The 12,962-nt window shown below is 46.8% G+C and overlaps 1 protein-coding gene across 1 annotated transcript; it reads right to left on the reverse strand.

The window, feature by feature from the left end:
• Positions 1-355: 355 nt before the first annotated feature.
• LOC109753912 (uncharacterized) lies at positions 356-787 on the reverse strand. The gene has a single exon (XM_020312832.1). The coding sequence runs from the start codon at positions 785-787 to the stop codon at positions 356-358; it is 432 nt and encodes a 143-aa protein (XP_020168421.1).
• Between the last annotated feature and the right edge of the window lie 12,175 nt (positions 788-12,962).

Here is a 12,962-nt window from a genome sequence, read left to right on the forward strand (position 1 = left end):
CTTCACCTCCCATAGTGGAACAACTTCCACCCATTTGGAGAAGTAGTCCGTCGCGGCGAGGATGAAGCGATGCCCCCTGGATGATGGAGGGTCGATGAGGCTGATGACGTCGATTCCCCATGCATCAAATGGCCAAGAGGGAACGGTAGGGTGAAGCGGGACCGGCGGCTGGTGCTTGAAGTCGCCATGTACTTCACAGTTGTGACATGACCTGGCCACCCGAAGGCAGTCCACCATGACGCCAGGCCAGTAGTATCCTGCAAGACATATGCTATGATACATCTTAGCTCCTCCTTGGTGCCCGCCGCAGACTCCATGGTTCATCTCCTGGAGGATCTTCTCGGCTTCACCTTGGTTAACGCACCGAAGTAGGACTTCCTGTCCATGGGACCGCCTGTAAAGGACACCGCCACTCGTCTTCCTCCACGGCGTTCGTCATGTCGGTGTTGACTTCGTACTCCGCCGGGATAAGCTCCAGAACATCTTGGAGGAGCCACCTTTCTTCAACATTTACCTGCATGGTTTTATTATCTGGGAGCACCAATGTTGCCGCTAGTTTTGCCAAGGCATCAGCAGGCGCATTTCTGCTTCGCGGGACATGGAGAACTTCGATGTGTTGAAATTTTTTCATGAGGTTCCGGGCCGCAGTGTAGTACGGCACCAGTTCAAGCTTGCGAACTTCATAGATGTCATCGACTTGACGAACAATGAGTTGGGAGTCACCGAACGGCCGCAAAGAACACACTTCCATGAAGAGCGCCAGGAGGAGGCCGAAGATGAGAGCCATACTCCACTTCATTATTCGAGCATTCTTCTTTGAGGAGGGAGAATGAGTGGTGCATCACTCCTCCTTGCGGCGTCTTGAACACCAAACCTGCACCTGCCCTTCGCCTTGGGGCTCTGTCAGCGTCGGCGTCCGTGCGGGAGGTGGCTTCGAAGTAGAGCTCCCATGGTGCATCAAGGTCGATGGTGGAGACCTCCTCGCCAGGAAGGTCGGCGATGATGTGGTAAAATAGAAGGGTGGAGCGGTACGTCCGTCGCTCCGGCGATGCTTAGTCGTATCCCTCTGGCTTGTCGATGTAGTCCTCAGGATGTCGCAGTTACTGGACGACCTCCGCTTGGTGTAGACGGTTGTGTTGGGGAACGTAGCAGAAATTCAAAATTTTCTATGCATCACCAAGATCAATCTATGGATTAACTAGCAACGAGAGAGAGGGGAGTGCATCTTCATACCCTTGAAGATCGCGATACGGAAGCGTTGCAAGAACGCGGTCGGTGGAGTCGTACACGAAGCGATTCAGATCGCGTCCGAATCCGATCTAAGCACCGAACAACGGTGCCTCCGCGTTCAACACACATGGAGCCCGGTGACGTCTCCCGCGCCTTGATCCAGCAAGGGAGAGGGAGAGGTTGGGGAAGACTCCGTCCAGCAGCAGCACGACGGCGTGGTGGTGGTGGAGGAGCGTGGCACTCTAGCAGGGCTTCGCCAAGCACCGCGAGAGACGAGGAGGGAGAGGGGTAGGGCTGCGCCAAGAGAGAGGGAGACTCGTGTCTTCTGCAGCCCCAAAACCCCCACTATTTATAGGAGGAGGGGAGGAGGGTGCGCCCCCTCTAGGGTTCCCACCCCTAGGGGTGGCGGCCAGCCCTAGATTGGATGGAGGGGGCGGCCAAGAGGGGGAGAGAGGGGGGCGCGCCCTAGGGTGGGCCTTAGGCCCATATGCGCCTAGGGTTTCCCCCCTTCCCCCCTTCCCTGCGCCTTGGGCCTCTTGTGGGAGGCGCACCAGCCCACCTAGGGGCCGGTCCCTTCCCACACTTGGCCCACGCAGGCCTCCGGGGTTGGTGGCCCCTCCCGGTAGACCCCCGGAACCCTCCAGTGGTCCCGGTACATTACCGGTGACGACCGAAACTCTTCCGGTGGCCAAAACCTCACTTCCTATATATTATTCTTTACCTCCGGACCATTCCGGAACTCCTCGTGACGTTCGGGATCTCATCCGGGACTCCGAACTGTTGGAAATATGCCCTAGAGGCAATAATAAATTGGTTATTATCATATTTCCTTGTTCATGATAATCGTTTATTATCCATGCTAAAATTGTATTGATAGGAAACTCAGATACATGTGTGGATACATAGACAACACCATGTCCCTAGTAAGCCTCTAGTTGACTAGCTCGTTGATCAATAGATGGTTACGGTTTCCTGACCATGGACATTGGATGTCGTTGATAACGGGATCACATCATTAGGAGAATGATGTGATGGACAAGACCCAATCCTAAGCCTAGCACAAGATCGTGTAGTTCGTTTGCTAAGAGCTTTTCTAATGTCAAGTATCATTTCCTTAGACCATGAGATTGTGCAACTCCCAGATACCGTAGGAATGCTTTGGGTGTACCAAACGTCACAACGTAACTGGGTGGCTATAAAGGTGCACTACGGGTATCTCCGAAAGTGTCTGTTGGGTTGGCACGAATCGAGACTGGGATTTGTCACTCCGTGTAAACGGAGAGGTATCTCTGGGCACTCGGTAGGACATCATCATAATGTGCACAATGTGACCAAGGAGTTGATCACGGAATGATGTGTTACGGAACGAGTAAAGAGACTTGCCGGTAACGAGATTGAACAAGGTATCGGGATACCGACGATCAAATCTCGGGCAAGTAACATACCGACTGACAAAGGGAATTGAATACGGGATTGATTGAATCCCCGACATCATGGTTCATCCGATGAGATCATCGTGGAACATGTGGGAGCCAACATGGGTATCCAGATCCCGCTGTTGGTTATTGACCGGAGAACGTCTCGGTCATGTCTGCATGGTTCCCGAACCCGTAGGGTCTACACACTTAAGGTTCGATGACGCTAGGGTTATAGGGAATAGATATACGTGGTTACCTAATGTTGTTCGGAGTCCCGGATGAGATCCCGGACGTCACGAGGAGTTCCGGAATGGTCCGGAGGTGAAGATTTATATATGGGAAGTCCTGTTTTGGTCACCGGAAAAGTTTCGGGTGCTATCGGTAACGTACCGGGACCACCGGGAGGGTCCCGGGGGTCCACCAGGTGGGGCCACTGGCCCCAGAGGGCTGTGTGGGCCAAGTGTGGGAAGGGACCAGCCCCTAGGTGGGCTGGTGCGCCTCCCACAAAGGGGCCCAAGGCGCAGGGAAGGTGGGAAGGGGAAACCCTAGGCTCAGATGGGCCTAAGGCCCACCTAGTGGTGCGCCCCCCTCTCTCCCCCTCTGGCCGCACCCCTTGGGGGGGAAACCCTAGATGGGGGCGCACCCCCTCCCCCTCCCCTATATATAGTGGGGGTTTGGGGCTGCCATACACACGAGAACATCTCTCTCTTGGCGCAGCCCTACCCCTCTTCCTCCTCCTCTCCCGCGGTGCTTGGCGAAGCCCTGCAGGATTGCCACGCTCCTCCATCACCACCACGCCGTCGTGCTGCTACTGGACGGAGTCTTCCCCAACCTCTCCCTCTCTCCTTGCTGGATCAAGGCGTGGGAGACGTCACTGGGCTGCACGTGTGTTGAACGCGGAGGCGCCGTGGTTCGGCGCTTAGATCGGAATCAACCGCGATCTGAATCGCTACGAGTACGACTCCTTCATGCGCGTTCTTGCAACGCTTCCGCATCATGATCTACAAGGGTATGTAGATGCACTCCCCTTCCCCTCGTTGCGAGATTACTCCATAGATTGATCTTGGTGATGCGTAGAAAATTTTGAATTTCTGCTACGTTCCCCAACAGTGGCATCATGAGCTAGGTCTATTCGTAGTTTCTATGCATGAGTAGAACACAAAGTAGTTGTGGGCGTCGATGTTGTCAATTTACTTGCCGTTACTAGTCTTATCTTGATTCGGCGGCATCGTGGGATGAAGCGGCCCGGACCGACCTTACACGTACACTTACGTGAGACAGGTTCCACCGACTGACATGCACTTGATGCATAAGGTGGCTAGCGGGTGTCTGTCTCTCCCACTTTAGTCGGATCGGATTCGATGAAAAGGGTCCTTATGAAGGGTAAATAGAAATTGGCATATCACGTTGTGGCTTTTGCGTAGGTAAGAAACGTTCTTGCTAGAAACCCATAGCAGCCACGTAAAACATGCAACAACAATTAGAGGACGTCTAACTTGTTTTTGCAGGGTATGCTATGTGATGTGATATGGCCAAAAGGATGTGATGAATGATATATGTGATGTATGAGATTGATCATGTTCTTGTAATAGGAATCACGACTTGCATGTCGATGAGTATGACAACCGGCAGGAGCCATAGGAGTTGTCTTAATTTATTGTATGACCTGCATGTCAATGAAAACGCCATGTAATTACTTTACTTTATTGCTAACCGTTAGCCATAGTAGTAGAAGTAATAGTTGGCGAGGCAAATTCATGAAGACACGATGATGGAGATCATGATAATGAAGATCATGGTGTCATGCCGGTGACGAAGGTGATCATGTCGCGCCTCGAAGATGGAGATCACAGGCGCAAGATGATATTGGCCATATCACGTCACTTTATGATTTGCATGTGATGTTTGTCATGTTTACATCTTATTTGCTTAGAACGACGGTTGCATAAATAAGATGATCCCTCACTAAAATTTCAAGAGACGTGTTCCCCCTAACTGTGCACCGTTGCGAAGGTCGTTGTTTCGAAGCACCACGTGATGATCGGGTGTGATAGATTCTAACGTTCAAATACAACGGGTGTTGACGAGCCTAGCATGTACAGACATGGCCTCGGAACACATGCGAAACACTTAGGTTGACTTGACGAGCCTAGCATGTACAGACATGGCCTCGGAACACAAGAGATCGAAAGGTCGAACATGAGTTGTATAGTAGATGCGATCAACATGGAGATGATCACCGATGATGACTAGTCCATCTCACATGATGATCGGACACGGCCTAGTTTGACTCGGATCATGTATCACTTAGATGACTAGAGGGATGTCTATCTGAGTGGGAGTTCATTAATCAGATGAACTTAATTATCATGAACATAGTCAAAAGGTCTTTGCAAATTATGTCATAGCTTACGCTTTAGTTCTACTAAGATATGTTCCTAGAGAAAATTTAGTTGAAAGTTGATAGTAGCAATTATGCGGATTGGGTCCGTAAACTGAGGATTGTCCTCATTGCTGCACAGAAGGCTTATGTCCTTAATGCATCGCTCGGTGTGCTGAACCTCGAGCGTCGTCTGTAGATGTTACGAAACATCTGACATACACGTTTTGATGACTACGTGATAGTTCAGTGCGTATTGCTAACGGTTTAGAATTGTGGCACCAAAGACGGTTTTGAAACGTCGCAGAACATATGAGATGTTCCGAAGAATGAAATTGGGATTTCAGACTAGTGCCCACGTCAAGAGGTATGAGACCTCTGACAAGTTTCTTAAGCCTGAAACTGAGGGAGAAAAGCTCAATCGTTGAGCATGTGCTCAGATTGTCTGAGTACTGCAATCGCTTGAATCGAGTGGGAGTTAATCTTCCAGATGAGATAGTGATGGTTCTCCATAGTCACTGCCACCAAGCTATTAGAGCTTCGTGATGAACTATAACATATCAGGGATAGATGATGATTCTTGAGCTATTCGCAATGTTTGACACCGCGAAAGTAGAAATCAAATAGGAGCATCAATTGTTGATGGTTGGTAAAACCACTAGTTTCAAGAAGGGCAAGGGCAAAAATGGATACTTCATGAAACGGCAAATCATTTGCTGCTCTAGTAAAGAATCCCAAGGTTGAACCCAAACCCGAGACTAAGTGCTTCTGTAATGAGGGAAACGGTCACTGAAGCAAAACTGCCCTAGATACTTGGTAGATGAGAAGGCAGGCAAGGTCGACAGAAGTATATTTGATATACATTATATGAATGTGTACTTTACTAGTACTCCTAGCAGCACCAGGGTATTAGATACCGGTTCGGTTGCTAAGTGTTAGTAACTCGAAATAAAAGCTGCGGAATAAACGGAGACTAGCTAAAGGTGAGATGACGATATGTGTTGGAAGTGTTTCCAAGGTTGATTTGATCAAGCATCGCATGCTCCCTCTACCATCAAGATTGGTGTTAAACCTAAATAATTGTTATTTGGTGTTTGCGTTGAGCATAAACATGATTGGATTATGTTTATCGCAATACGGTTATTCATTTAAGGAGAATAATGGTTACTCTGTTTATTTGAATAATACCTTCAATGGTCTTGCACCTAAAATGAATCTCGATCGCAGTGATACACATGTTCGTGCCAAAAGATATAAAATAGTAATGATAGTACCACATACTTGTGGCACTGCCATTTGAGTCATATTGGTATAGAACGCATGAAGAAGCTCCATGTAGATGGATCTTTGGACTCACTCGTTTTTGAAAGGATTGAGACATGCGAACCATGTCTATTGGTATATATGCGTGAAGAAACTCCATGCAGATGGATCGTTTGGACTCACTTGATTTTGAATCACTTGAGACATGCAAATCATACCACATGGGCAAGATGACTGAAAAGCCTCGTTTTCAGTAAGATGGAACAAGAGAGCAACTTGTTGGAAGTAATACATTTGATGTGTGCAGTCCAATGAGTGCTGAGGCACGCAGTGGATATCGATATGTTCTTACTTCACAGATGATTTGAGTAGATGCTGAGAATATTTACTTGATGAAACACAAGTCTGAATTATTGAAAGGTTCAAGTAATTTCAGAGTGAAATCGAAGATCGTCGTGACAAGAGGATAAAATGTCTATGATATGATCATAGAGATATCTGAGTTACGAGTTTGGCACACAATTAAGACATTGTGGAAAGTGTTTCACAATTAATACCGCCTAGAACACCACAATGTGATGGTGTGTCCGAACATCATAACTGCACCCTATTGGATATGGTGCATACCATGATGTCTCTTATCGAATTACCACTATCGTTTATGGGTTAGGCATTAGAGACAACCGCATTCACTTTAAAAAGGGGCACCACGCAATTCCGTTGAGACGACACCGTTTAGAGAAACCTAAGTTGTCGTTTCTTAAAAGTTTGGGGCTGCAATGCTTATGTGAAAAAGTTTCAGGCTGATAAGCTCAAACCCAAAGCGGATAAATGCATCTTCATAGAATACCCAAAACAGTTGGGTATACCTCCTATTTCAGATCTGGAAGCAAAAGTAATTGCTTCTAGAAACGAGTCCTTTCTCGAGGAAAAGTTTCTCTCGAAAGAATTGAGTGGGAGGATGGTGGAGACTTGATGAGGTTATTGAACCATAACTTCAACTAGTGTGTAGCAAGGCACAGGAAGTTGTTCCTGTGGCACCTACACCAATTGAAGTGGAAGCTTATGATAGTGATCATGAAACTTCGGATCAAGTCACTACCAAACCTCGTAGGACGACGAGGATGCGTACTACTTCAGAGTAATGCGTGATCCTGTCTTGGAAGTCATGTTGCTAGACAACAATGAACCTACGAGCTATGGAGAAGCGATGGTGGGCCCATATTCCGACAAATGGTTAGAAGCCATGAAATCCGAGATAGGATCCATGTATCAGAACAAAGCATGGACTTTGGTGAAATTGCCCGATGATCGGCAAGCCATTGAGATAAATGGATCTTTAAGAAGAAGACGGACGTGGACGGTAAGGTTACCGTTTATGAAGCTCGACTTGTGGCAAAGAGTATTTTCACAAGTTCAAGGAGTTGACTACGATGAGATTTTCTCATCCGTCGCGATGCTTAAGTCCGTCGGAATCATGTTAGCATTAGCTGCATTTATGAAATCTGGCAGATGGATGTCAAAACAAGTTTCCTTACCCGTTTTCGTAAGGAAAGGTTGTATGTGATACAATCAGAAAGGTTTTGTCGATCCTAAGGATGCTGAAAGGTATGCTAGCTCCAGCGATCCTTCCATGGATTAGAGCAAGCATCTCGGAGTCAGAATATACGCTTTGATGGAGTGATCAAAGTTTTTGGGTTTATACAAAGTTTGTTAGAAACTTGTATTTACAATAAAGTGAGTGGGAGCGCTACAACATTTCTGATAAGTATATGTGAATGACATATTGTTGATCCGAAATGATATAAAATTTCTGGAAAGCATAAAGGGTTGTTTGAAAGGGGTTTTTCAAAGGAAGACCTGGATAAAGCTGCTTACATATTGGGCATCAAGATCTATAGAGATAGATCAAGACGCCTGATGATATTTTCAAAGAACGCACACCTTGACATGATTTTGGAAGAGTTCAAAATAGATCAGAAAAGAAGGAGTTCTTGGCTGTGTTACAAGGTGTGAGTATTGAGTAAGACTCAAGACCTGACCACAGCAGAAGAGAGAGAAAGGACGAAGGTCGTCCCCTATGTTTTAGACGTAGGCTCTACAGTATGCTATGTTGTGTACCGCACATGAAGTGTGCCTTGCCATGAGTTGGTCAAGGGGTACAATAGTGATCCAGGAATGGATCACATGACAGCGGTCGAACTTATCCTTAGTATCTAGTGGACTAAGGAATTTTCTCGATTATGGAGGTGAAAAGGAGTTCGTCGTAAAGGGTTACGTCGATGCGAACTTTGACACTAATCCGGATGACTCTGAGTAGTAAACCGGATTCGTATAGTAGAGCAGTTATTTGAAATGGCTCCAAGTAGCGCGTGGTAGCATCCACAAGATGACATAGATATTCGTAAAGCACACACGGATCTGAAAGGTTCAGACCCGTTGACTAATAACCTCTCTCACAAGCATAACATGATCAGACCAGAACTCATTGAGTGTTAATCACATAGTGATGTGAACTAGATTGTTGACTCTAGTAAACTCTTGGATGTTGGTCACATGGTGATGTGACCTGTGAGTGTTAATCACATGGTGATGTGAACTAGATTATTGACTCTAGTGCAAGTGGGAGACTGTTGGAAATATGCCCTAGAGGCAATAATAAATTGGTTATTATCATATTTCCTTGTTCATGATAATCGTTTATTATCCATGCTAAAATTGTATTGATAAGAGACTCAGATACATGTGTGGATACATAGACAACACCATGTCCCTAGTAAGCCTCTAGTTGACTAGCTCGTTGATCAATAGATGGTTACGGTTTCTTGACCATGGACATTGGATGTCGTTGATAACGGGATCACATCATTAGGAGAATGATGTGATGGACAAGACCTAATCCTAAGCCTAGCACAAGATCGTGTAGTTAGTTTGCTAAGAGCTTTTCTAATGTCAAGTATCATTTCCTTAGACCATGAGATTGTGCAACTCCCGGATACCGTAGGAATGCTTTGGGTGTACCAAACGTCACAATGTAACTGGGTGGCTATAAAGGTGCACTACGGGTATCTCCGGAAGTGTCTGTTGGGTTGGCACGAATCGAGACTGGGATTTGTCACTCCGTGTAAACGGAGAGGTATCTCTGGGCCCACTCGGTAGGACATCATCATAATGTGCACAATGTGACCAAGGAGTTGATCACGGGATGATGTGTTACGGAACGAGTAAAGAGACTTGCCGGTAACGAGATTGAACAAGGTATCGGGATACCGACGATCGAATCTCGGGCAAGTAACATATCGATTGACAAAGGGAATTGAATACGGGATTGATTGAATCCCCGACATCGTGGTTCATCCGATGAGATCATCGTGGAACATGTGGGAGCCAACATGGGTATCCAGATCCCGCTGTTGGTTATTGACCGGAGAACGTCTCGGTCATGTCTGCATGGTTCCCGAACCCGTAGGGTCTACACACTTAAGGTTCGATGACGCTAGGGTTATAGGGAATAGATATACGTGGTTACCGAATGTTGTTCGAAGTCCGGATGAGATCCCGGACGTCACGAGGAGTTCCAGAATGGTCCGGAGGTAAAGATTTATATATGGGAAGTCCTGTTTTGGTCACCGAAAAAGTTTCGGGTGCTATCGGTAACGTACCGGGACCACCGGGAGGTTCCCGGGGGTCCACCAGGTGGGGCCACCGGCCCCAGAGGGCTGCGTGGGCCAAGTGTGGGAAGGGACCAGCCCCTAGGTGGGCTGGTGCGCCTCCCACAAAGGTGGGAAGGGGAAACCCTAGGCTCAGATGGGCCTAAGGCCCACCTAGTGGTGCGCCCACCTCTCTCCCCCTCTCGCCGCCCCCCTAGATGCATCTAGGGCTGGCCGGACCCCTTGGGGGGGAAACCCTAGATGGGGGCGCACCCCCTCCCCTCCCCTATATATAGTGGGGGTTTGGGGCTGCCATACACACGAGAACATCTCTCTCTTGGCGCAGCCCTACCCCTCTTCCTCCTCCTCTCCCGCGGTGCTTGGCGAAGCCCTGCAGGATTGCCACGCTCCTCCATCATCACCACGCCGTCGTGCTGCTGCTGGACGGAGTCTTCCCCAACCTCTCCCTCTCTCCTTGCTGGATCAAGGCGTGGGAGACGTCACCGGGCTGCACGTGTGTTGAACGCGGAGGCGCCGTGGTTCGGCGCTTAGATCGGAATCAACCGCGATCTGAATCGCTACGAGTACGACTCCTTCATCCGCGTTCTTGCAACGCTTCCGCATCACGATCTACAAGGGTATGTAGATGCACTCCCCTTCCCCTCGTTGCTAGATTACTCCATAGATTGATCTTGGTGATGCGTATAAAATTTTGAATTTCTGCTACGTTCCCCAACACGAACAACATTCGGTAACCATGTATATCTATTCCCTATAACCCTAGCGTCATCGAACCTTAAGTGTGTAGACCCTACGGGTTCGGGAACCATGTAGACATGACCGAGACGTTCTCCGGCCAATAACCAACAGCGGGATCTGGATACCCATGTTGGCTCCCACATGTTCCACGATGATCTCATCGGATGAACCACGATTTCGGGGATTCAATCAATCCCGTATACAATTCCCTTTGTCAATCGGTATGTTACTTGCCCGAGATTCGATCGCCGGTATCCCAATACCTCGTTCAATCTCGTTATCGGCAAGTCACTTTACTCGTTCCGTAATGCATGATCCCGTGAATAACTACTTAGTCACATTGAGCTCATTATGATGATGCATTACCGAGTGGGCCCAGAGATACCTCTCCGTCATACGGAGTGACAAATCCCAGTCTCGATTCGTACCAACCCAACAGACACTTTCGGAGATACCTGTAGTGTACCTTTATAGCCACCCAGTTACGTTGTGACGTTTGGTACACCCAAAGCATTCTTACGGTATCCGGGAGTTGCACAATCTCATGGTCTAAGGAAATGATACTTGACATTAGAAAAGCTCTTAGCAAACGAACTACACGATCTTGTGCTATGCTTAGGATTGGGTCTTGTCCATCACATCATTCTCCTAATGATGTGATCCCGTTATCAATGACATCCAATGTCCATGCTCAGGAAACCATAACCATCTATTGATCAACGAGCTAGTCAACTAGAGGCTTACTAGGGACATGTTGTGGTCTATGTATTCACACATGTATTACGGTTTCCAGTTAATACAATTATAGCATGAACAATAGACAATTATCATGAACAAGGAAATACAATAATAACCATTTTATTATTGCCTCTAGGGCATATTTCCAACAGTCTCCCACTTGCACTAGAGTCAATAATCTAGTTCACATCACTATGTGATTGTAATGAATCCAACACCCATGGGGTTTGTTCTTATCTCGCTTGTGAGAGAGGTTTTTAGTCAATGGGTCTGAACCTTCCAGATCCGTGTGTGCTTTACAAATCTCTATGTCATCTTGTAGATGCAGCTACCACGTGCTACTTGGAGCTATTCCAAATAACTGCTCTACTATACGAATCCGGTTTACTACTCAGAGTCATCCGGATTAGTGTCAAAGTTTGCATCGACGTAACCCTTTACGACGAACTCTTTTACCACCTCCATAATCGAGAAAATTCCTTAGTCCACTAGTTACTAAGGATAAGTTCGACCGCTGTCATGTGATCCATTCCTGGATCACTCTTGTACCCCTTGACTGACTCATGGCAAGGCACACTTCAGGTGCGGTACACAGCATAGCATACTGTAGAGCCTACGTCTAAAGCATAGGGGACGACCTTCGTCCTTTCTCTCTCTTCTGCCGTGGTCAGGTCTTGAGTCTTACTCAATACTCACACCTTGTAACACAGCCAAGAACTCCTTCTTTGCTGATCTATTTTGAACTCCTTCAAAATCTTGTCACGGTATGTATTCATTTGAAAGTTCTATTAAGCGTTTTTGATCTATCCTTATAGATCTTGATGCTCAATGTTCAAGTAGCTTAATCCAGGTTTTCCATTGAAAAACACTTTTCAAATAACCTTGTATGCTTTCCAGAAATTCTACATCATTTCTGATCAACAATATGTTAACAACATATACTCATCAAAAATTCTATGGTGCTCCCACTCACTTCTTTGGAAATACAAGTTTCCCATAAACTTTGTATAAACCCAAAATCTTTGATCATCTCATCAAAGCGTACATTCCATCTCCGAGGTGCTTACCCCAATCCTTTGAAGGATTGCTGGAGCTTTGCATACTTGTTAGCATCTTTCAGGATTGACAAAACCTTTGGGTTGTATCACATACAACCTTTCCTCAAGAAAATCGCCGAGGAAACAATGTTTTGACATCCTATCTGCAAGATTTCATAAATAATGCAGTAACTGCTAATATAATTCTAACAGAGTCTTAGCATCGCTACGAGTGAGAAAGTCTCATCGTAGTCAACTCCTTGAACTTGTCAGAGAACATCTTAACGACAAGTCTAGCTTTCTTAATGGTGATACTTACCATCATTGTCCGTTTTCCCTTTAAAATCCATCTGTACCCAACAGCCTTACGACCATCAAGTAGTTCTTCCAAAGTCTATACTTTGTTTTATACATGGATCCTCTCTCGGATTTTATGTCCTAGAGCCATTCATCGGAATCTGGGCCCACCATCGCTTCTCCATAGCTC

The sequence above is a fragment of the Aegilops tauschii genome, chromosome 7 (genome assembly GCF_002575655.3).
Source record: "Aegilops tauschii subsp. strangulata cultivar AL8/78 chromosome 7, Aet v6.0, whole genome shotgun sequence".
NCBI classification, from domain to species: Eukaryota; Viridiplantae; Streptophyta; class Magnoliopsida; order Poales; family Poaceae; genus Aegilops; species Aegilops tauschii.